Source organism: Saccharomyces eubayanus, chromosome XII, assembly GCF_001298625.1.
Source record: "Saccharomyces eubayanus strain FM1318 chromosome XII, whole genome shotgun sequence".
Lineage (NCBI taxonomy): Eukaryota > Fungi > Ascomycota > Saccharomycetes > Saccharomycetales > Saccharomycetaceae > Saccharomyces > Saccharomyces eubayanus.
In genome coordinates this window covers 862,074-885,628 of record NC_030971.1, presented here as the reverse complement: position 1 = coordinate 885,628, position 23,555 = coordinate 862,074, and the positions used below count along the sequence as shown (strand labels likewise).

Sequence of the window (23,555 nt, the reverse complement as noted above, 5' to 3'; positions counted from 1 at the left end):
ATGAACAAATTTTGGAATACTAAAAGGTTTTTGCCGGCCAATGCAGATGGTTTGAGCGGTATCTTGAATGAAATATCTCAAAATGATCAAATACTTGTGGTTCAACCTAGCTTTCTGCCTATACTCAATAGTTTGCTTACTTTCCAAGAATTGACTCAATCGACGCCTGTAAAAAAGATTGTTCTTCTCGATGACCAACTAAGTGACGATTCCTCTGGTGCGCTAGGCACCATTCCACGAATGGATCTAATCTTTCTTATTGACGTCAGAACATCTCTACAACTTCCCCCAGGATTACTCGATACCGCAGTAAAGCATAACCTATCACCATTGCATATAGTATATTGTGAGTGGAAAACCTCTTTTCCGAAATATACTAAGAATTTGGAGCAATGGCAGATGGACGAACGTACCTCAGAAATTACAAAGCCACATTTCCCTAATGTCATTGAATTACAATTGAAGGAAATATCGAACGAGTATTTTCTTTATCCTTGGGAACTTTTGCCGTTTCCACAGATCGATGACAATGTTTTATTGAGTCATTCTCTTTATAACATGGAAAATGTAAATATGTATACTCCCAAGTTACGTTCTTTGCAAAACGCCACAGAGTCGATATTAGTTGATAATATGGTGAATTGCTTGCGAAGTTTGGTCTTTGAAACCGATAGTATCATAACCAATGTGGTGTCTATAGGTAATCTGTCAAAGAAATTTAGTCACCTTCTGAAGAAACGAATTGACAAACAACAAACTGAAAATGACTTGTTCATAAAAGGTACACTTTATGGTGAACGAACTAATTGCGGATTAGAGATGGACATGATTGTCCTGGAAAGAAATATTGATCCTATAACCCCATTGCTGACCCAACTTACGTATGCAGGATTATTAGATGATCTATATGAGTTCAATTCGGGATTGAAGGTTAAAGAAAAGGACATAAATTTAAGTTATAAAGAAGACGCAATATGGAATGATCTGAAGTTTTTGAATTTTGGATCCGTTGGGCCCCAGCTAAACAGACTAGCAAAGGAATTGCAAACCCAATACGATACAAGGCACAAGGCCGAGAGTGTACATGAAATTAAGGAGTTTGTTGATTCTTTAGGTTCATTGCAACAAAGGCAAACATTTTTGAAAAATCATACGACCTTATCATCTGACGTTTTGAAAGTAGTGGAGACTGAGGAATATGGTTCCTTCAATAAGATCTTGGAGTTAGAATTAGAAATTCTGATGGGAAACACGCTCAATAAAGATATTGAAGACATTGTAATGGAATTACAGTACGAGTATGAAGTCGATCAAAAGAAGATTCTGAGATTAATTTGTTTATTATCTCTTTGTAAGAATTCACTTCGAGAAAAGGATTATGAAGATTTGAAGACCTCTATGATTGACTCTTGGGGGATTGAAAAATGTTTTCAGCTGGAATCCTTGGCTGAGTTAGGATTCTTCACCAGCAAAACTGGAAAAGCAGATTTGCATACCGCTCCAAGCAAACTTACAAGGTTACAAAAAGAATACCGGTATATTTCACAATGGCTCAATACGGTGCCTTTGGAAGACGAACATGCTACAGGTAAAACTACCACTGAAAAAGAAGAGTTTATAGAAGCTACCTTTGCTTATAGTGGTGTAATACCATTAACCATGAGGCTGGTTCAAATGTTATATGATAGATCCGTATTATTCCATAACTATTCTTCTCAACAACCTTTCATTCTATCAAGAGAGCCCAAAATTTCTCAGACGGAAGATCTGATTGAACAACTATATGGAGATTCACAAACAATTGAAGAGAGTAAGTGGATCCCTGAAACCGTTTCTAAAAAGATCAATGCAAGCATCAAGAATAACAAGAGACAGTATTCAATAGACAGCTTTAAGGGAACCTCTCGTGCCGCTGAAGATATTGCGCTTGTAGTGTTCCTAGGTGGTGTAACAATGGGTGAAATAGCCACACTAAAACATCTGCAAAAACGGCTAGGTAAAAAAGGCATTAACAAGAGGTTTATCATCATTGCTGATGGCCTGACCAACGGCGATAGAATCATGAACTCCATATCTTAATCATTATATAACAAATTAGATAAATTTTGTATATGCCCGTGCAATTTTCGAAAAGTTGTTTTTTGCACCAATCATGTGAGAGAAAGTGTTCGGTGTTTACGGAAGAGCTAGGGGACTAAGAAAAAAGAGAAAATAAAGGCTGGCAATTGAAGAGCCCATTGTGTTTGCTTATTGTTTTATAATACTTATCAGGTTGGTTGGTGTTCTGCAATTTTTCGAGGGAATCGTGAACAGAACAAATAAACAGAAAGGAAACGATATCCAATACAAAATGTTGTGCCAACAAATGATCAGAACCACAGCCAAGAGAACTAGCAATATTATGACTAGACCCATTATCATGAAAAGATCAGTACATTTCAAGGACGGTGTCTATGAGAACATTCCATTCAAAGTCAAAGGTAGAAAGACACCTTACGCTCTTTCTCATTTTGGATTTTTCGCTGTTGGATTTGCTATCCCATTTATTGCCTGTTATGTTCAGTTGAAAAAGTCTGGTTCTTTTTAATAAAACCCCTTACAAAATTTGAAGAATAGATATGTGTACATGGTGCAATCGATCAGGAAAGTGTCAGAGCATATCCCCGGTACTCCTAGGTACGCATATTGCCATTTATTTATTTGTACAACCTTCTTTTCATATATTCATAATCCTCTTTTGTGTGTCTTCATATTAAGGAGACAAGGAAAAAAGGATCTAATAAGAACATAATTCGACGAATTTAAAAAAAAATAAAATAAAATATATAATAACTTCATTGTAAAACATATGAAAAATATACAATATTTTTTATAATACAACGATCTCTATCTCTTTGCGGGCTGTTCTTCCATGCTTTGTAGTAGAATCCTCACATTTTTCTCACCTTATTCTTCTGAACTTATTGTTTCTTTTGGCACCACCCAAGACTGTATTGCTTGATCTAGGAGGTTGAGAAATGTCATTTTTGAGCTGCGTATTGGACAACTGCTGAGTTGAATTGGATCGCCTTAGCGAATTCGACTTTTGTAGCTTACTTTGTTGCAAAGAGTTGGATGAAGACGAAAATGCAAGACCACCACTTCTCATATGCGAGCTTAAGTTTTGCGTTATTCTATTCGAGCCACTAATAGTATTGTTTCTTTTCCTTGTTATTTTCAATTTTTCCAAAGCTGAGGGAAACTGAGTGGAAGTACTCGTCATTGGAGTATTTAAATGATGCAATTCTTCAAGATTACTATTTGGTAAAATAAGCCTACTAGATGATGAAGACAAAGGGGAAGATGGTTGAAAAGAAGCAGAAGATAATCTTGATATGTTCTTAGAAGATAAAGAGCCATTATTTGTGGGAGTATTGAAGTTTGGGTTTTTGCCATTAAAGTCTTTTCCAACATGTACAGGGGAATACGAAAATCGGTTTAGGTTGGTCGATTCTGCAATAGTGGAAATGTTGGGCAAGTTATGGTTTGCATTTGGATTCAAATTAGGAGATAGAATGCTATTATTATTTGGATTTTTCAACGTCTCGGTGTAAAGAGATTGATTTTTATTCACATGATGGTTTATAGATGAGGTAGATGAACCATTATTATTTTTTGCAGTATTTCTCAAAGAGGAGTTTTTTTTCAGTTTCTGGATAAACGATTTGGCTTCAAATTCTTCTAGGCTATTATCGTCGATTGTCAAATCAACTGTGGGAGGAGGCTGGTAGTGACTTTGATGGTTATTTTTCGTCGACATGATGCCCATTGATACCGGTGACATATTGCTGTGTTTTAATACTGTCTCTAATTCTTGTATTCTTTTCTTCAGTCCTGCCATAGAATCCAGTTCTACTTTAGCTTGATATAACAATTGCTGCTGCCTTGCACATTTTTCCCTCAATTTCAGACAGTGGTTTTGGTAGTATTGGCATTGGTTCGAAAGCCCCTTCAATTGAAATTGAGATACATTGTACAATGTCTCTAAAAGGGGTGGCAATGGTTCAAAAAATATCCTAATATCGGTGGGCAATTGTTTAGATTCTACAAGCTTAATTATAGATATATCGTTTGAATGACATATAGGACACACTTTCGACGTCACCGGCGAATGCTGCGAGCAAAGAATATGAGCACATGAAGTCAATCTCAATGGGTCTCCATGAGAAGTTCTTCTATGGCAAACGCCACAGTACACGAAAGGCTGTTCAAAAATGGAATCCGACATTATAATGTATTCTTCAGTGGTACCAACAATAGACAGTAGAGCTGTTCTCCTCTTCTTTTTCCTCTGTCTTTTCTGACTTTTTTTCCTCTTCTTGTTTTTGAAGTTAAAATGAATGAAACACGATCAACAAATAGCCGCCCATCCCCTATTTGCCGCCGCACAGGGTGTCAGATTTAGAGGATTTTAGCAAACTTCCACAACGCTTCCTTTTCGGATGGAGTGGCCTCCCCACAGGCTGCCCATCTAACTTTCAGGTGTTGGTCCACCAAAAAGACGTAGCCAGAAAAGACATTATTGCAGAAGAGTTCTTCTCTGATGTGAAATGGCCATTGAGCTCTGGAGCACTCGAAATAAAACGGCTGACGCCAGTTTGGAATACGATTAGTCCAACGAGCAAGTGTTTTTACAAGGGCGCTTTTCACAGCATTCTCTATGAGGTTCACTTCGATGATTTGCACATTATGATTGTTTAGACCCAAACGAGCATCAGCATCCATCAAATAGTCAGTGGTTTTGTTATCGCTGGTTGCTTCTTGGAAATAAGAACCACTCAACTTATCACCAGCAGCTGTGCTGAATAATCTCACGATACTGGTTTTACCCCTCAGAAGATCCTCAATATTTTGGTCTTTCGTACCATCCACGGAAGTACCAACTAGATGAGGAAAATATAAAGCCTTAGTGTCCTTCCAGTATGAAATCGGGGCCAAGAACATTTTCCCCTTAGTCTTCTGGAAGACTTGTACTTCGTAAAGCCCGGACTTGCTGAATTCAGCGCTCAATTCTTCCACTCTGTGGTTAGTCTTTTGCGAATCGAACATATCCTTCAGCGAGTTTCCCTGCGAATATTTCACATTACGCTTTGGCGCCTCTGTCAAACCTACGGGTTTAATCAATTGCTTTACCTGGTAGTCCTTTGGGGAAGCTGTTTTCATCATTGGCTTGAGGAATTTACTCAAGAAGGACATCCGAGCAAGAGTGGGATGGTAAAGCCTTTTGAAAGTGACCTGCATTCTTTTTCTTGGTTATCTTAAAGTTTATCTGAATAAGGAATATCAAAGCAAGCTACTTATCGTGGCTTTACCTGCAAGTTTATACCTTTATTTCACTAGCCTCTTTTAAATTTTTAGAAGGCGAATCAAATAACTCGTAATGAAAATCTACTTCTGAAAAAATATTTCAAGGCAAGAAAAAATGCGTAAAATACGAAACGAACAATAAGAATAACAGTACCTTTGTATCGCCTTACAGGGAGAGAGAACACTGCTGTGTAGAACATCTATGCAATTTCTGCTTTAAAACTTGATGCAGCGTCTTCTTGTTACGCCTTGCACATTCGAAGCCTCTCATTCTGGAAGCCCACAACTATTTCAAGCCACAGTGTAATTTTTATTATTAGAGAGAACTTATTGAATCCTACGATCCCTTATTCTAGCTCGGTTTACCTGTAATGTGCGAGCTAAGTGAATAGTGATAGCTCTCATCATCTACCGTAAAAAATTCTTGGCACACACAATGCGGGCGTAGGAAAGAGGGTCCTTGGGGAAGATGCCCTCCCTTTTCACAAAAAATGCATAAGAGACAAATACGCTTGAATTCTACAGCCTCTGTAGCACCGCCACTTCATGAACTGGAGCAATCGGATCCATCTGAATATAGCTAAATAAATTGGGGGGGAAAAGGTAGCTAACACAAAGCGAAACAAACAGCTTATAGTCAGTGAATACCCCGTGAGTATCTATATCGGTGATTCGTTTTTGAATCAAAGAAGTTTAATAACTAAACCGTTTGTTAAACCATGGCTCCGAAAGTCAAAGTGTCTCTAAACCCACCATATAATGGGGATTTTTACAGCTCTAATGATCAAATGTCAGGAGTGGTTAATCTTCAATTAAAAAAACCACTGTCGATAAGAAAAATTACCGTCATATTGAAGGGGTTCTCAGAGACTTTGACAAAGATTGACCAAGAATATATGTTTCAGCAGAACGGTATGATGATACCTGGGCAAGATAATAGGTCCTTCCATACTTTGTTAAAGTTTGAACAGAGAGTTTTCCCTCCAGATAATGTATGGAATGCTCTTGATGGATCTTCAAAGCCGTTCAAAGTTAAACCAGGTGCGTATGACTACAGTTTCCAGTTTGACAAGTTTCCTAAAAAACCTGAATGCCTGAAAAATCATACTGCAAAGACAATAGCGTTTGTGACAAGGAGCAACGCACGGCTTCCACCCACGTTCAACAGCCATTGGCAAGAATTCAATAAGATTGATAATTTGGATCTATATTTTTATGCGTTTGGAAAGGTCATTTATATGGTACAGGTGCAAATAGAGTTGGGAAAGGCAGCATCTTGGTTTAAACCGTTCCACAGATTAATCAGGGAAATCGAAACATTTGAATTTATACCTGATCCGAAGAACCTTATTATAGAACCCGATGAAGATAATGATGAAGAAGTTGCTGGTTTGAGTAATAACAATGAATTTAACGGTACATCAATGAATAATGAGCTTTTCAATAACTCAAGCCTGAAAGTTCCTTCAAAAGATGTAAAAGTTGTTAACGGAGTCGGGTATATAAAGAGTGATAGGAATTTCTCTCAAGCCAACTCTATTTTGATACAAGACGGGGATATAAGGACAAGGCCCACATCATCAGCAACATCGACGAGGCAGCCTTCTCGCATGGCGAATGGTATGAGAGTTTTCTCATGTCCGTATCAAATGGGGCTACCTGATGGTGAAAGTAGTATGAGGGTGGAAGTGAGAAGTCGAGATTTAAAGCAGATATACAGAAAGGATTATTTATTTCGATCCGGCAGCCAAAATTTTGACAAGGTATTCCTAGTCATGGAAGGGAATATATCAAGTTTGAGCAAGATGCAAATTGTACCACGAAGAATACAGCTAAATTTGTTAGAAACAACAACTTATTTATCACAGGGAATAGCAAACGGGAACTATTCATCTTTGAAACTGATTGAACTTGATTTGAATCAGCCTAAATCCAATAAGCCCCTTCTGAACTTGAATGAAATACGGGAGAGTTCTGATGGTTCCGTGTTTGAGTGTGAGTTACGATTGAGGGATCATCCTATTTTAAGAAAGCTGGTGTTTAACGAGGAGGATTACAGGCACCGTGGGAATAGACTTTATAGTTTTAAAACATGCACGATAAAGAGAATATTTAGTTTCCAACTATTGATCGAATGGGAAATTAATGGAATTAGGAAGCAATCTGAAGTAAATATCAACCCGGTTCAAGTATTTTGTCAAATACGAGAGCATGTTGAGGCTGAAATACCGCCTAGATATGTGCCGCCACCAACGTATACGGAGATGGCGACTTAAGCACTGTAAAAATTTCTGTATAATCACGATTTCATATATATGAGTGAAAACAAATCACTAGACTCTAAAATAATGACTGATTAATTTTTTTGGTTTTCATTTAATATATAGGTATATACTTTTATTTGCTTTTTTGAAAAGAAGAAAAGTTATAAGTGAAACATAACGAAAGAAAGAGGAGGTTTAGAATGTTTTTAAAGCAATAAAACTATCCTTATCATGTCTGAAAGGGATAAAATAAAAAATATGGAAGATAAATATCTTACGTCAATAGGAAGAAAGTGATATAATCAATAGAATCAAATCAACAAAGCGGCAACAGCAGCAATGAAAGCAGACTTACCAGCTTCTAAGACGTTACCAGAACCTTCGGAGAAAGTGGAGATGATGGCGGTAGAAGTTGAGTTACCAGAAGTAACTGGGACCTTAGACACAATGGAAGAAGATGAGAAAGCAGTGGTAGAAGCCTTTCCGGTGCTAGAGGAAAATTGTTCGGTAGAGGAAGCCTTGGAGGAAGAGACTTGTTCGGTAGAAGAGGCTTGTTCAGAGGAAGAAGCCTTGACGGAAGATGATGAAGAAGAGGCCTTGATAGAAGAGGAGGCGGAGGAGGAGGCGGAGGAGGAGGCCTTGCTAGAGGAGGAGGCCTTGCTAGAGGATGAAGCTTTGCTGGATGAGGAAGCAGAAGAGGAAGCACTGCTGCTAGAGTCATCCAAAGAAGCATTTTGTTCGGAACAAGAGCTCTTGAAAGCGGTGTAAGCAGCATCGGCATCGTTGTTTGGACAAATGGAGTCCAAACACTTCTTGATGGCGGAGTTTTCGTGTTCACAGAAACAAGAAACTTGGTTCAAAGTGTCACATGTGGAGGAGGATTTGCTAACTTGAGCAACACAAGCCAACAAACAGGCTGGAGGAGTTGCTAAAACTTCGTTGGACAACAAAGCCAAAGAGATGACGGAAGACAATAGAGTGTTGGTACGCATGATTATATTTAACGAGTGTAGGAGTGCGGTAGCTTTGGTGAGGTGTGAACAGCGACTATTCGAATCTGTTTATTATCCCTGTGTTTATAAGTTCGAAACTGTTTATAAACGGTGAAAAATTCCGTGAAAAACTAACTGATAAAACCAAAAAAGAAACAGCGGGTCCGAAACAGTGCGGTGCATGGGTCTCCTGCTTCTATTAATAGTAGGCGGGCGGGTGACACACGTGCTTTTCTAATGCAATGGTGACTTTATATTTATATTGGGTGGTATGGTATATACAGGTTTAGACAGATATAAACATATGTAACTGATCATTGTTCCGGTGGTGGCGATTGTGCAGGCGGTGTAGGCGGTGGGGGCATCACCAAGTTCCCATCCCTATCATAGTCCGGGATGGGAACGTCCGATCTCAGGTTCCCGTCCTTGCGCAATCTATCGATCACGATGGGCTCAAAGAACTTCGTGCCTGTGTAGATCCCCACGAGACACACGATCCCGACACTGACCATATCTAACGTGTTCTTCCGCATAATGTAGTCTGCTTGTAGCGTGTGTGTGTGTGTGTGTGTGTGTGTTTTCCCCTGCTGCCTAACCAACTGTAATGTGTTGTGCTGTAATTGGCTTCTTGCTTGATCAGTTTTTCCCCCTAGCGGTGCGCAATGGCTGGACAAAGGCGCCGCCTAGTATGGCGCACGCTTCACAAAGGGATATGTGGATAAGAGCCAGGAAGAGAGAGGCGTCATACCATTCTGTCTTTAGTCTTGCTATGCCGGAAACGGGTTCTGGCGTGGTTAGAAGTGGTTTGACTGTGCCCATTGAGCACCCCTCCCTCGGGCCCTATGGTTTGTAGCCAAGGCTGTTTCGCCTCTGTTGGGCTAGAGAATCGCACGCGCGTGCCTTTAGTGGTGTTGAAATTTTCACTTCGAGGCCTTCGTTCTTTCCCTTTTAGTATGAATCAGGGAAAAATGGGCATAACTAGTAAACAAAATCAATCATTCGGAAGACTTCATTCTTGCTCATATCGATACTGCTCTGCATGGGCATAGCTCTTTTGACCTCTTCTTCTGTACTTCTTTCTAGACCGCCCCTCTCTCAATTGGTTCGTTTCGCACCAATCGCTCTAGGTTCCATTGTAAGACGCTTTAAACCGCTCACGTGTACACCTCGCTACTATACTGCAACCCCTTACAGGATGACTACCAATTTCAAGACGTTTGATCTGGAGTTTTTAAAACCGGACTTGGACGACAGATCGTACAGGTTCATTGAGTTGCCCAATAAGTTGAAGGCCCTGTTAATCCAGGACCCTAAGGCTGATAAAGCAGCTGCTTCGTTGGACGTTAACATCGGTGCCTTTGAAGACCCAGAAAACCTGCCCGGTTTGGCCCATTTCTGCGAGCATCTTTTGTTCATGGGTTCTGAGAAATTTCCTGATGAAAATGAATATTCGAGTTATCTGAGTAAGCATGGTGGCTCGTCCAATGCCTACACCGCGTCACAGAACACGAATTACTTCTTTGAAGTCAACCATCAACATCTGCTTGGTGCGTTGGACAGATTCTCAGGGTTTTTCTCGTGCCCCCTTTTCAAGAAGGAGTCTACAGATAAAGAAATCAATGCTGTTAACAGCGAAAATAAGAAAAACTTACAGAACGATATCTGGAGAATCTACCAATTGGACAAGTCTCTAACGAACCCGAACCACCCTTATCATAAATTTTCCACGGGGAATATCGAGACTTTGGGTGAATCGCCCAAGGAAAATGGGCTAAACATCAGAGATGAGTTGCTCAAATTCCATAAAGACTTTTATTCCGCCAACATAATGAAGCTTTGTATTCTTGGTAGGGAAGACCTAGACACCTTATCCGAATGGACCTGCAATCTGTTCAAAGACGTTTCCAATAACGACCGTGAAGTGCCTCACTACGCAGAATCTATTATGCAACCTGAACATTTACAAAAAATAATTCAGGTCAACCCTGTGAAAGATCTGAAGAAACTAGAAATTTCGTTCACTGTACCTGATTTGGAAGAGCATTGGAAATCCAAGCCACCAAGAATATTGAGTCATTTAATCGGCCATGAAGGCTCTGGTTCTTTGTTAGCACATCTGAAAAAATTAGGCTGGGCTAATGAGCTGTCTGCTGGTGGACACACCGTCTCCAAAGGAAACGCTTTTTTTGCGATAGACATCGATTTGACTGATGATGGGTTGACACATTATCGAGATGTCATTGTCTTGATCTTTCAGTATATTGGGATGTTGAAAAATTCGCTACCCCAAAAATGGATATTTACCGAACTACAAGATATTTCTAATGCCACTTTCAAGTTCAAGCAAGCCGGTAACCCTTCTTCCACTGTTTCGTCTTTGGCAAAACTCTTGGAAAGAGATTATATTCCTGTTGATAAAATTTTAGCCATGGGTTTATTAACTGAATATGAGCCAGATTTAATCACTCAGTACACAGACGCATTGATCCCAGAAAATTCTCGTGTCACGTTAATTTCAAGAGGTTTAGACACTGATTCCAGCGAAAAGTGGTACGGAACTAACTACAAGATATTAGACTATCCGGAAGATTTGTTAAAGGACATTAAGTCACCAGGTTTAAACCCGGCGCTGAATTTACCACGTCCAAATGAATTTGTCTCGACGAATTTTAAAGTTGATAAATTAGATGACGTAAAGCCAATAGATGAACCTATGTTATTGTTATCCAATGGGATGAGCAGATTATGGTATAAGAAAGATGACCGATTCTGGCAACCAAGGGGGTATATTTATTTGACATTCAAATTGCCCCATACGCATGCGAGTGTCATCAATAGTATGCTGTCCACTTTATACATCCAAATGATCAATGATGCATTGAAAGATCTACAGTATGATGCTGCTTGTGCTGATCTTCGTATTTCATTTGTCAAGACTAATCAAGGTCTCGATATCACTGCGTCCGGGTTTAATGAAAAACTGATCGTTTTACTAACAAGATTCTTGCAAGGAGTTGTCTCTTTTGAACCGAAAAAGGATCGTTTTGAAATTTTGAAGGATAAGACCATTCGTCATTTGAAAAATTTGTTATATGAAGTTCCCTATTCGCAAATGTCAAACTACTATAACTCATTAATAAACGAACGTTCGTGGTCAACTGCAGAAAAACTGGAAGTTTTCGAAAAATTGACATTTGAGCAACTGACTAGCTTCATACCGACTATCTATGAAGGCGTGTTTTTTGAAACTTTGGTTCATGGTAATGTTAAGCATGAAGAAGCAATGGAAGTGGACTCTTTGATTAAGTCATTGATTACAAATAACATTGATAATTTGCAAGTCTCAAACAACCGCTTGAGATCTTATTTACTTCCAAAGGGTAAAAGCTTTAGATTTGAAACAGATTTGAAAGATCCGAAGAATGTTAACTCTTGTATTCAACATGTCACACAATTGGATGTTTATTCGGAGGAGCTGTCTGCCTTGAGTGGACTGTTCGCACAGTTGATTCATGAACCATGTTTTGATACTTTAAGGACAAAAGAGCAATTGGGCTATGTTGTTTTCAGTTCGAGCTTGAACAACCACGGTACGGCAAATATCAGGATCTTAATTCAATCAGAACATACCACCCCTTACTTAGAGTGGAGAATAAATAACTTTTATGAAACATTTGGTCAAATTTTGAAAGATATGACGCAGGAAGACTTTGACAAGCATAAAGAAGCATTATGCAACAGTCTATTGCAGAAATTCAAAAACATGAGTGAAGAAAGCGCCAGATATACAGCAGCGATTTATTTAGGTGACTACAATTTCACTCATCGTCAAAAGAAGGCTAAGCTAGTTGCCGATATCACAAAGCAACAAATAATAGACTTCTATGAAAGTTACATAATGGGTGAGAACGCATCAAAATTAATTCTTCATTTGAAGTCACAAGTGGAAAACAAAGAGCTCGATGAAAGTGAACTGGAGGCCGCTAAATATCCAAGTGGCCAGTTGATCGAAGATGTCGGTTCATTCAAATCGACACTATTTGTTGCTCCTGTTCGTCAACCAATGAAAAATTTTGAGGTTACTGCACCTGCTCAAGCTGAAAAGTAGAGGCAAGTTAAAGAAGAAATAGAAACTCGAAGGAAGTGAAGTCTTTCGGGAAATGTACTTATACGTTTTTATAGTAATTCATCACTTTTAGTTTCAAAAGATTCCTCCTCACCATGTTTTAAATATAAGGGACCATTGTCCGACTCAAAAATATAAAACCCACCAGAGAAGTCAGATTCAATCTTTATAACTTTCTTGATTATAACAGTAACGACAAGAGAAACGATTATGTAGTATAAGAGTAATGTAGACTTTCTTCGACATCCCAATTCTATCGCCTCGCTTGAGACTACACAGAAATCGGACTTCCTATCCTGTCCATTATTAAAAAATTGTTCTTGGAAACTCGTATTTCAAATCTTGTTTGAAACACTGGCAATTAACTTCTGTTGGAAGACAGGTTCAGTCAACTGTGGCATTGTTTCCGTGTAAAAAATAAATTTTTTGATTCACCCTTCTTAAAAAATAATATCAAAGAAAAACGGTAGATAAATTAGAAGCTCTTAGTTATGTTTAATATTCTTCCCTTTTTATACACTTATAAAATTTTTGATGGATGTAAATTCTCCCCTTCGGGTAATGGCATTTTAAAAGTAAGAAACTTAGGGTATGAAAATAGTCCATAAACCAATTTAGGAATAACAAACGTGGACCGCGAACTTCGATGTATAGGTGATTCAACTGAACATCTTAGTAACACTTGGGTTTGAACAAATTCCGCAGCTCTGAAAGTAACACAGAAGTACAAAAGCGATTAAGAAATATATATATGTAGTACTTATATATTCATTGGAGTTTATTTATGGTCGCTTATCTGTATTTGTTGAAACCAATGTCGTTAGCTCTTTCTCTGAAGCATTGACGACAGATGTTCAAGTCGTACTTTCTGATTAAACCAATGTGGGAAGAACAGACACGACATTGACGGGAGCCTTTACCGTATCTTCTTGGGTGAGAGAACCAGACGTTTTCGTGAGCCATTTTTAACTGTAATTATGAAAATGTGTTTGTTAGTATTATTGGGTCTTGACTGAGTTGTTAACTGGAAGAAATTGTGTGAGATTCTTGCTGTCTATAAGTCCTTTATGCGGGGAAAATATGTTGATCTTGCGGAAAAGTAGCAATTCTGACCTTTTTTTGGGCAATACTCTGCACTAATTATGCTTTCGTACCCATTTTGTATTGATTCTGTCCTGATGAAATGTTTTCGGTTGCTTCTTATTATAGCAAAATATGTATCAAATCGCCGGGCTCGCTCTTCTCTTGTCTCTTGTTTTAATGATGGGATTTATAGGTCAAGATTAAGTGGTTTCCCTTATCACTTCCCATTTTATGATTGAATAACTCTAAATTGCTTATGTTTTCATTGTTTCTGCTAGTTTCGGTCGTTTTAGCTCTTAATCATTACTGTTGGTGCTCTAGTACCTCGCAATTCTCTTCTCCATATAGTGCTTTGTACATACCCTAATTTACACTTTTGTTCGTGGTATTACAGCTTATTCTTAAAATTAAGAAAAATCCAAATGTGCGCACTAAATCACCGTTAATTAAATGTATAATGCGTTATTCACCATTTCCATAGCTGTTGCGTGGTATCCCATAGGGTGGCCTACCAGGTACTACATCCTCATACAATGCTCTAGCAAAGATCCGCTACTTCGCATTTGCGTGAAACTTTTTAGAAAGGCGCCCGGGAGAAAAGCACAAATTCTATTCTTTAGTATTAAATCATGATCATGATGTGTGGGTGTGAAAGATGTACAGATGTTATTCAGTCGTTGTCTTTTTCATTAAAGGTTTTATAAAATTGCCACTGAGGAAAGAGAATAAATAGTTTAGATGTTCTGATATTCAAAAGAAAAGCAACAGTTATAATATTCTCAGGTGCTTTCAAAACCCCAAGACATCCTTTTATCGTATTTTAGAAAGATGAGCTCCGCTATTTTTACATGTAATTGTTGTGTTATCCAGTTCAAAACCAGTGATTTGCAGAGGTATCACATGAAGACTGAATGGCACAGATACAATTTGAAGAGAAGAATTGCCAACCTTCAACCTATTGGCGCGGAACAGTTTGCTGAAAAATTGCAAATTTCTGAAAAGGAACAAGCTGAAAACCAAGTCGATGAGTTCGGCTTTCCCGTTTTGAAACCTATCGTTAATCAAAGTAGCCAACATAGTGCATTATCTGCGAAACAGAAAAAGCCAATCAAGTCGAAAAGAGGAAGGAATGTTGGTGCAAACTTGCTGAAGAAAAATGACAAGGATGACGTTGCTAAAGAGAAAAAAGCTAGGTCCGTTTCTCCTTCTGGATCAATATCTTCGCAGTTGTCTAACCTGACCGTAAGAACTGAAAATACAAACACAGATTACGGTGAAGATACTGTTTCTGAATATGGTTTCACAAGCGACTCTAATTATGATGCTACTAGTGATGAGGATTTAGACACCGCCGACAGACCCATAGATAACAAAGAAGCTGAAAAGATATCTATCACCGAATGTATATATTGCGGGAAAAATAGCAAAGAAGTTGAAAGGAATGTTAAACACATGTTTAACGAACACGGTCTTTTCATACCTGAAAGATCCTATTTGATTGATTTAAATGGTTTATTAGAATTCTTAATAAAAATGATTGTTATAGAACATAACTGTTTATGTTGTAACTTTCACGGCTCTGGTTTAGAAAGTATAAGAGCGCACATGAGTTCTAAGCGCCATTGTAGGCTACCGTACGAAACAAAGGAGGAGCGTCAATTGTTCGCCCCATTTTACGATTTCACGTATGATGATCGTTCTATCGATGAGGAGACTCAGTGCGGTACAGCAGGCATACCAGAGCCTTCTACGGATCATGAGGCAAAGGACTATGAGGAAGATGCCGAAGTGGATACTACGTTGATTCTGAGCGATAACGATATTAATGCAAATTATACTACTGTTTCCATTGACGAATCAGGTTTGGAACTTACTTTACCAACGGGCGCAAGACTAGGTCACCGTGCAGGACAGAGATACTACAGACAAAATTTACCCTCCCAATCAAATCCCGATGAGAGCAGAAGAACTGTTACCGCCGCCGACAGGAGGATGATTAGTGGTGTCACTGAAAAGCAATACAAGAAGGGCATGAAGAAAATGCAACAATTGGAGAAAACTGCCATAAATACGCAGATCCGCCGTGATATCAAAAGGGTCAACTTCCAAACACACTACAGGGACGAACTGTTGCAATAAATCCACTTATGTGCCTCAATCGAATATATGTTCAAGTACTTATTTATATGCCTATTTATGTAATGTATCATTTCGACTTTAAGCATGGTACTTTTAATCACACAAAAGCAACTTATTTTTTTGATTTATCAGACATGTTTGAATTAAATGGTAGACTATTAGAATCCTTTAATATTACCGAACTACTATCATTGGGAGATTCCATTTCTTCGTTAATTGCCTCATTCATAGGGGACATTGGAGAGACTATTTCTTGTTTATCTTCATCGATACCGTCAATGAAATTTCCAAGTAGAAGTGATTTGTTATTAGCCCCATGGTCGAGTTTTATCATATCAGAAGGGTACTCTTCTTCATCAGAAGTGGCTTTGAAATGATCTATTAGTTCTTGGAAGTGTAGTTTACTTTGGCTTACGGACCTTTGTGAGATATCTGAATTAGAATCGCAGAAGTTAGTGTTATCTCTTTGTTTTGCGTAACTGTTCATCACATATGATTGAGATGTCCATATGTTTAGGCTATTCAGTCTCCTATTCAATGTTTCAAATGCCTTCGATTGCGGTATGATCATTAGTATACCGAAAAGGCATTTATGCAAATATGGATACTTTTGTTGCTCTAAAAGTTGCAATCTCATTCTTGTGAAAACTGGTGATTCGAACAACTGTATCAAGATATCTAATTGCACCAAATCATTCAATTTTAATTCATAATTCGCATATGTTTGTATTACCGAGTAAGCTAGCTCATAGTTTTCCGCAACAAAGCACAGCGATATCACTGACACAGGGTTAGGACACCAAGATTTGAATAAGCTGTTGAAAAACATGCCATCCTCGCAAGTCCTGAGTTTATTCCTCAATGAGGACATTTCGGGCGATGTTATTAGGTTCGTACTTAAAATCTGAATCATCATTTTCACAAATGTAATGTCACTATAATTATCCAATATAATAGACATTACTTTATAAACACGTTCTGGTGATAGGCGCGAAGATATTTGTCTCATGATATAGTTTGCCCTAGTTTTCACCAATTTGGTATCTCTCTTGAATAGGGTTAATAAATCCTGGAGAAACTGGCGCAAATAATTATCATTCGAGTCCGAACATAAGCTCTGCAAAAGGCTTAAAGCTTTCTCAATCAAAACCGTGTCCCTATTGGATAAGGACTTCAATAAAGTTAAGAACATGCTATCATTATGTTTCAAAATTTGGTTTGGAGCCTTGTGGTAAATCAAGATAAGCCAATCCAAACAGGCAATCTTGGCGTCAATCCTACTGTCAAAAAACTGCAGTGTCAGACTATTAACAATGGGACCATAAGCGATTTTGCCATCCGTTTCTTTGCTTGCATATGAGCTGCATAGTGACAGTAATTGATTGTTGACAAGTTGAGCAATTTCAGTAATGTGTGGATCTGAGTCGCTCAATAGTTTTAACAGAACAGAAAGTATTTTGGAGAGAAATGGAATAAAGACGTCCGGTGAAATAGATAAAATGACTTGTATCCAGTGCAATGCGATCAATTGAATCTCTGCCTCTGAAGACGCTAGGTTGTTCACCAAAACTGTAATGACTTCTGGAAAATTTAGATTGATGTCTTGGCCAGGTATGTATTCTTCGCCATCACGAAGTGGTTCTTGGCTAGATGCCTCGCTATCCAATAACTGTTCCTGGTTATTTTGGTGCCTTTCATCATTTGATTCATTTGTGCTTGATACGCTTCCATCAGTTTCGATACTTACCGGCTTAGATAGCCCGCCCAATGCAGTCATCAATGTTTTCTTCTTTTCAGCAATGAGTGCGCCATCGGCTTTTTTAGTTGGAGTGGAATTGTTATTGTATTTATCTTCAAGTATCTTCAGCCTCTCCAGTCTATTAATTTTTATTTCAGTCTGCAATTTTGAGATACGATCGACTTCATGTAATAGTGAGTCCATAAGAGTATGAGTAACTGTTCTTACATCTTTGTGAGAGTCACCTAGGAAAGTGAACAACCCCCCAAGAAAGGATGGCAAATACGATATGAGCTCTAATCCAGGTGTATTGAGTAAGACTTTCAACCAGTCAACCAAGAACACACGGGTATCAGGATTGATTGCATAGATTCTCTCAGTCAGCAAAGGAATGAACTTCGGTAGGGAAAACGCCAGTTGATTGTCTTGTTCATATTCCTCTTGGTAAACGTCACCACTAATCGGGTCCGTTTTTATGGCTGGAAGTAAACCATGAGAACCATTATTCACAATGCTTATATAATTAGACGCTCTTTCTGCAACAATGTCTTTGATCAAACGATCTAGTAATTCAGCTGCCCCTCGGACTGAGTTCTCTGTATCAGCACTGATTTTACAAAGCACATCGAAGATTTCATTGAAGTAAACCAAAATTTCACCCTTGGCAATCTTCGCAATGTTATATAAACTCTCGCATGCATAGAACCTTACTTGATCATTCTGATCACCAAAACACGCTAGCACTGGAGGAAGGATGTTTCGTAAGTAGCGGCCAACATCGTTTATTCCCAGAGCAATTGCGGTCGCGGCCAACCCCATTAATCCTGCATTCCTGGCCATGGGCTGATGCAATGCATATGCGTAGTCCCTGCACAATTCGTCTATTATCTTGTCAATGCGATCATAATCACCCTCCAAGACACATTGTTTAACCAACTTTTCTAACTCCAAGGCAGCAGCCTTCCGTTTTTCATATAGTTTGTCGCTCAGACCTTTGGCAATCGACTTATCCATGCTTCACCTATTGTCACCGCCAGAGTATAGCAGTCTGTGTGCACCTTCAACCGTCTCCCTCTGTTTATCAATTAACTCTCTCGTGTTTTGTTCTTTTTCGAATATGACGGGAAACGCGATTCAAGACAAACAAAGGGGACGTAACACTGCATCAAATCACAGTTCGGTCTTTACTTTTATTACGACACGAATGAGTATTATATAGCTATAATAACCACCGGCAGGATCGTAATTCGTATCATGGATTGTCCTTTAAACATCGTACTATTGCTACTGCAAATCATTTTACAGCGCCAGCAAGCGCTCAGTCATCGGGATAAGTCACTCAACTTGGAAGAGTTGTTAAAGGAGCCTATCATCGACAATGAAATCCTTACAGAATTCAAGACACACAAGCTGGTCCAATTGTACGGCCCCCAGTACTACCGCGACATATCCCTAAGAGGTCTCAAGACAATGGTAACGGATATCTTCGCAAACGGAATCCAGGAAACAGCCCAACCATCAGATACAGACGAGCCAATAACTGTGGTCTCGCTAGCCAACCACTACTATGCGCAAAGGATTGATGAACTACAGGGAAGAGAACTGCCTCAACTAAAAGAGCAGTTGCTCAATAAGCTGGAGCACATGACCTAGTACGTATAACGCGATGATCAAATTTTTAGATGATTTTTTTTTTTTCAATAATAGTAAATGCGATGCCTTCCTTACGAGAAATTGATAAAAGAGTATTATACTGGACATTATTACTTCGCACATAGGAAGACTTGATTGAATAAGAGTTTCAGTAGTAAATACATATTGTCGGATCACAATGCGTAATCTTATTACCCTAAATAAGGGTAAGTTCAGACCAGTGGCCTCTACTGCGGAAGATGATGAAGATGATTTACCTTTAGCTTTATTGGACTCTGTGTTTGACACGTTATCCGATAGTATTACCTGTGTACTTGGTTCCACTGATATTGGTGCTATTGAAGTGCAACAGTTCATGAAGGATGGATCCAGGAACATCTTGGCTTCATTCAACATTCAGACCTTTGACGACAAATTACTTTCTTTCATCCATTTTGCTGATATGAACCAGCTAGTGTTTGTCTTCGAACAGGGTGATATTGTCACTGCCACTTATGATCCTGTCAGTTTAAACCCCACCCAGACTTTGATTGAAATTGTGGGTACCATAGATAATGGGATAGCGGCTGCACAGTGGTCCTATGATGAAGAAACGCTGGCTATGGTTACCAAAGATCGTAATGTGGTTGTGCTAAGTAAATCCTACGAACCTATATCTGAGTACCATTTGGAAGTGGATGATCTTAAGATATCAAAGCATGTCACTGTTGGCTGGGGTAAGAAGGAAACTCAATTTAGAGGAAAAGGTGCGCGGGCCATGGAAAGAGAAGCGTTAGCTAGTTTAAAAGCATCCGGCTTGGTCGGTAATCAACTCAGGGATCCCACCATGCCCTATATGGTAGATTCTGGTAATGTGACGTCTTTGGACACCCATGAAACCACCATCTCTTGGAGAGGTGATTGTGATTACTTTGCTGTATCTTCTATCGAAGAAGTGCCTGACGAGGATGACGAAACAAAAGTGGTAAACAGAAGAGCTTTTAGAGTATTCACTCGTGAAGGCCAATTGGATAGTGCTTCTGAACCAGTCACAGGAATGGAGCATCATTTAAGTTGGAAACCTCAAGGTTCTTTAATCGCGTCCATCCAGAGGAAGACCGATCTTGGTGATGAGGATTCAGTAGATTTAATCTTCTTTGAAAGGAACGGTTTGAGACATGGCGAATTTGATACAAGATTGCCATTAGACGAGAAGATAAAGAGCGTATGTTGGAATAGTAACTCAGAGGCATTAGCCATTGTTTTAGTAGATCGGATTCAATTATGGACATCTAAGAATTACCATTGGTATCTAAAACAAGAACTGTATGCCAGTAACATTTCTTACGTTAAATGGCATCCAGAAAAGGATTTCACTTTAATGTTTTCTGATGATGGATTTGTTAACATTGTTGATTTTGCCTACAAGATGGCGCAAGGCCCAACATTAGAACCATTCGATAACGGTACATCTCTTGTTATCGATGGAACAACCGTGAACATCACTCCTTTAGCCCTTGCTAGTGCCCCTCCTCCAATGTATTACCGTGATTTTGAAACTTCCGGTAATGTTTTGGACGTTGCATGTAGTTTGTCAAATGAAATATATGCAGCTATCAACAGGGATGCTTTGGTATTTGCATCCATACCTAGTATTGAAGAAATGAAAAAGGGCAAGCATCCCAAGGTAGTTTGCGAATTCTTTAAATCTGAGTTTACAAGTGAACTTGACTCTTTGAGACAAGTAGCCTTTATAAACGATTCAGTTGTTGGTGTTCTGCTTGACACAGATAACCTTTCTAGAATAGCACTTTTGGATATTCAAGATATTACTCAACCAACACTTATAACTATTGTGGAGGTTTATGATAAGATTGTTTTGTTGAGGAGTGATTTCGATTACAACCATCTGGTATATGAAACTCGTGAGGGTACGGTTTGTCAAGTGGATGCGGAAGGTCAATTAATGGAAATTACTAAATTCCCCCAGCTAGTGCGTGACTTCAGAGTGAAGAGAGTTCATAATATGTTATCAGAAGATGATACCAACTGGTCTACTGAAAGTTCGGAATTGGTTGCATTCGGTGTCACAAATAATGGTAAGTTATTTGCAAACCAAGTTCTCTTGGCTTCTGCAGTTACTTCTTTGGAAATCACTGACTCCTTCTTGCTATTTACCACAGCACAGCATAATTTACAATTCGTGCATTTGAATTCTACCGACTTCAAACCTTTGCCTTTAGTGGAAGAAGGTGTCGAAGATGAAAGAGTGCGTGCCATAGAAAGAGGTTCTGTTTTAGTATCTGTCATCCCATCCAAAGCTTCTGTTGTACTGCAAGCTACACGTGGTAATTTAGAAACTATCTACCCAAGAATTATGGTTCTAGCTGAAGTTAGAAAAGATATCGTGGCAAAACGTTACAAAGAAGCGTTTGTTATTTGTCGTACACATAGAATTAACCTTGATATCTTGTACGACTATGCCCCCGAGTTGTTTATCGAAAACTTGGAACTATTTATTAACCAGATTGAAAGAGTCGATTATCTCAATTTATTTATTTCCTGTTTGTCAGAGGATGACGTTACAAAAACGAAGTATAGAGAGACTCTTTATTCAGGTATCTCAAATTCATTTGGAATTGAACCAGCACCACTTACAGAAATGCAAATGTACATGAAAAAGAAAATGTTTGATCCTAAAACTTCTAAAGTCAACAAAATATGTGATGCCGTGTTGAACGTTTTATTAAATAATGTCGAATACAAGAAGAAATATCTGCAAACAATTATCACTGCATATGCGTCCCAAAATCCTCAAAATCTATCAGATGCATTGAAACTAATCAGTGAACTAGAAGACCCAGAAGAGAAAGACTTTTGCGTTACTTATTTATGTTTCTTGCAAGATGTTAATGTGGTCTACAAGGTCACTCTATCTCTGTATGATGTCAATTTAGCATTATTAGTTGCCCAAAAATCACAAATGGATCCTCGTGAATATTTGCCATTTTTACAAGAATTGCAAGACAACGAACCTTTGCGCCGTAAGGTCATGATTGATGACTATTTAGGTAATTACGAAAAGGCTTTAGAGCATCTTTCCGAAATTGAAAAGGAAAAAGATGTTTCAGAAGAAGTAATACATTACGTTGAGGCTCATGAATTGTATAGACATGCTCTAGCACTGTACCGTTATGATTCGAAGAAGCAAAATGTCATTTATAACATTTACGCGAAGTACCTTTCATCGATTCAATCGTATACGGATGCTGCCATAGCATACGAAATGCTTGGAAAATTCAAAGAGGCAATGGGAGCGTATGAATCAGGTAAAAGATGGCGTGAGGCTATTACCATTGCTGTTCAGAAATTTCCAGAAGAAGTTGAAACAGTCGCTGAAGATTTGATTACTTCCTTAACATTTGAACATAGGTACATAGATGCTGCTGATATTCAACTAGAATATTTGAACAACGTTAAAGAAGCTGTTACTCTATATTGTAAGGCTTACAGGTACGATACTGCATGCCTAGTGGCAATCAAAGGAAAGAAAGAGGAATTGTTGGAAGAAGTTGTCGACCCTGGTTTGGGTGAAGGTTTCGGTATAATTGCAGAATTGCTTGCGGATTGTAAGGGCCAAGTAAATTCACAATTGAGAAGATTAAGAGAGTTACGAGCTAAAAAAGAGGAAAATCCATATGCCTTTTATGGTCAGGAAACTGAGCAAGCTGATGATGTTTCTATCGCACCTTCTGAGACATCGACGCAAGAATCATTTTTCACAAGATATACAGGTAAAACGGGGGGAACTGCAAAGACAGGTGCCTCTAGACGTACAGCTAAAAATAAACGTAGGGAAGAGCGTAAGCGTGCTCGTGGTAAAAAGGGGACCATATATGAAGAGGAGTATTTGGTTCAATCTGTTGCAAGGTTAATTGAGAGATTAACCCAAACAAAGTCTGATGCTGTGAGAGTTGTTGAGGGTCTTTGCAGAAGAAATATGAGAGAGCAGGCTCACCAAATTCAAAAGAATTTTGTTGAAGTACTCGATTTATTGAAGGCTAACGTTAAGGAGATTTATTCTATTAGCGAAAAAGACAGAGAGAGAGTTAATGAAAACGGGGAAGTTTACTACATCCCAGAAATTCCGGTTCCAGAGATCCAAGATTTCCCCAAGAGTCACATCGTTGATTTTTAAGTATCCTTATTTATTCAATATTTTTAAATTAGTGTCA

At 38.7% G+C, this 23,555-nt stretch overlaps 13 protein-coding genes across 13 annotated transcripts; 7 read left to right on the top strand and 6 right to left on the bottom strand.

The window, feature by feature from the left end:
• Positions 1–2,079, top strand: VPS33 (tethering complex ATP-binding subunit VPS33; the record flags this gene model as incomplete). Its single annotated transcript, XM_018366946.1, has 1 exon — positions 1–2,079. One exon carries the CDS (start codon positions 1–3, stop codon positions 2,077–2,079), a length of 2,079 nt encoding a protein of 692 aa, XP_018220785.1.
• A 271-nt stretch (positions 2,080–2,350) lies between these two features.
• COX8 (cytochrome c oxidase subunit VIII) lies at positions 2,351–2,587 on the top strand (the record flags this gene model as incomplete). Its single annotated transcript, XM_018366945.1, has 1 exon — positions 2,351–2,587. One exon carries the CDS (start codon positions 2,351–2,353, stop codon positions 2,585–2,587), a length of 237 nt encoding a protein of 78 aa, XP_018220784.1.
• A 354-nt stretch (positions 2,588–2,941) lies between these two features.
• Positions 2,942–4,267, bottom strand: CST9 (SUMO ligase CST9; the record flags this gene model as incomplete). The annotated part of the gene is made up of 1 exon (XM_018366944.1): positions 2,942–4,267. One exon carries the CDS (start codon positions 4,265–4,267, stop codon positions 2,942–2,944), a length of 1,326 nt encoding a protein of 441 aa, XP_018220783.1.
• A 173-nt stretch (positions 4,268–4,440) lies between these two features.
• Positions 4,441–5,280, bottom strand: ATP10 (Atp10p; the record flags this gene model as incomplete). Its single annotated transcript, XM_018366943.1, has 1 exon — positions 4,441–5,280. One exon carries the CDS (start codon positions 5,278–5,280, stop codon positions 4,441–4,443), a length of 840 nt encoding a protein of 279 aa, XP_018220782.1.
• Positions 5,281–6,065: 785 nt separating this feature from the next.
• On the top strand, positions 6,066–7,622 carry ART10 (Art10p; the record flags this gene model as incomplete). The annotated part of the gene is made up of 1 exon (XM_018366942.1): positions 6,066–7,622. One exon carries the CDS (start codon positions 6,066–6,068, stop codon positions 7,620–7,622), a length of 1,557 nt encoding a protein of 518 aa, XP_018220781.1.
• Positions 7,623–7,921: 299 nt separating this feature from the next.
• CCW14 (Ccw14p) lies at positions 7,922–8,602 on the bottom strand (the record flags this gene model as incomplete). The annotated part of the gene is made up of 1 exon (XM_018366941.1): positions 7,922–8,602. The coding sequence occupies one exon, from the start codon at positions 8,600–8,602 to the stop codon at positions 7,922–7,924; it is 681 nt and encodes a 226-aa protein (XP_018220780.1).
• Positions 8,603–8,916: 314 nt separating this feature from the next.
• On the bottom strand, positions 8,917–9,135 carry ECM19 (Ecm19p; the record flags this gene model as incomplete). The annotated part of the gene is made up of 1 exon (XM_018366940.1): positions 8,917–9,135. One exon carries the CDS (start codon positions 9,133–9,135, stop codon positions 8,917–8,919), a length of 219 nt encoding a protein of 72 aa, XP_018220779.1.
• Positions 9,136–9,641: 506 nt separating this feature from the next.
• On the top strand, positions 9,642–12,710 carry STE23 (metalloendopeptidase; the record flags this gene model as incomplete). Its single annotated transcript, XM_018366939.1, has 1 exon — positions 9,642–12,710. One exon carries the CDS (start codon positions 9,642–9,644, stop codon positions 12,708–12,710), a length of 3,069 nt encoding a protein of 1,022 aa, XP_018220778.1.
• An 810-nt stretch (positions 12,711–13,520) lies between these two features.
• On the bottom strand, positions 13,521–13,691 carry RPS29A (40S ribosomal protein uS14; the record flags this gene model as incomplete). The annotated part of the gene is made up of 1 exon (XM_018366938.1): positions 13,521–13,691. The coding sequence occupies one exon, from the start codon at positions 13,689–13,691 to the stop codon at positions 13,521–13,523; it is 171 nt and encodes a 56-aa protein (XP_018220777.1).
• A 948-nt stretch (positions 13,692–14,639) lies between these two features.
• On the top strand, positions 14,640–15,950 carry REH1 (Reh1p; the record flags this gene model as incomplete). The annotated part of the gene is made up of 1 exon (XM_018366937.1): positions 14,640–15,950. One exon carries the CDS (start codon positions 14,640–14,642, stop codon positions 15,948–15,950), a length of 1,311 nt encoding a protein of 436 aa, XP_018220776.1.
• A 112-nt stretch (positions 15,951–16,062) lies between these two features.
• VAC14 (Vac14p) lies at positions 16,063–18,702 on the bottom strand (the record flags this gene model as incomplete). The annotated part of the gene is made up of 1 exon (XM_018366936.1): positions 16,063–18,702. One exon carries the CDS (start codon positions 18,700–18,702, stop codon positions 16,063–16,065), a length of 2,640 nt encoding a protein of 879 aa, XP_018220775.1.
• Positions 18,703–18,942: 240 nt separating this feature from the next.
• SWC7 (Swc7p) lies at positions 18,943–19,341 on the top strand (the record flags this gene model as incomplete). Its single annotated transcript, XM_018366935.1, has 1 exon — positions 18,943–19,341. One exon carries the CDS (start codon positions 18,943–18,945, stop codon positions 19,339–19,341), a length of 399 nt encoding a protein of 132 aa, XP_018220774.1.
• Positions 19,342–19,519: 178 nt separating this feature from the next.
• Positions 19,520–23,518, top strand: IKI3 (Elongator subunit IKI3; the record flags this gene model as incomplete). The annotated part of the gene is made up of 1 exon (XM_018366934.1): positions 19,520–23,518. One exon carries the CDS (start codon positions 19,520–19,522, stop codon positions 23,516–23,518), a length of 3,999 nt encoding a protein of 1,332 aa, XP_018220773.1.
• Positions 23,519–23,555: the final 37 nt, after the last annotated feature.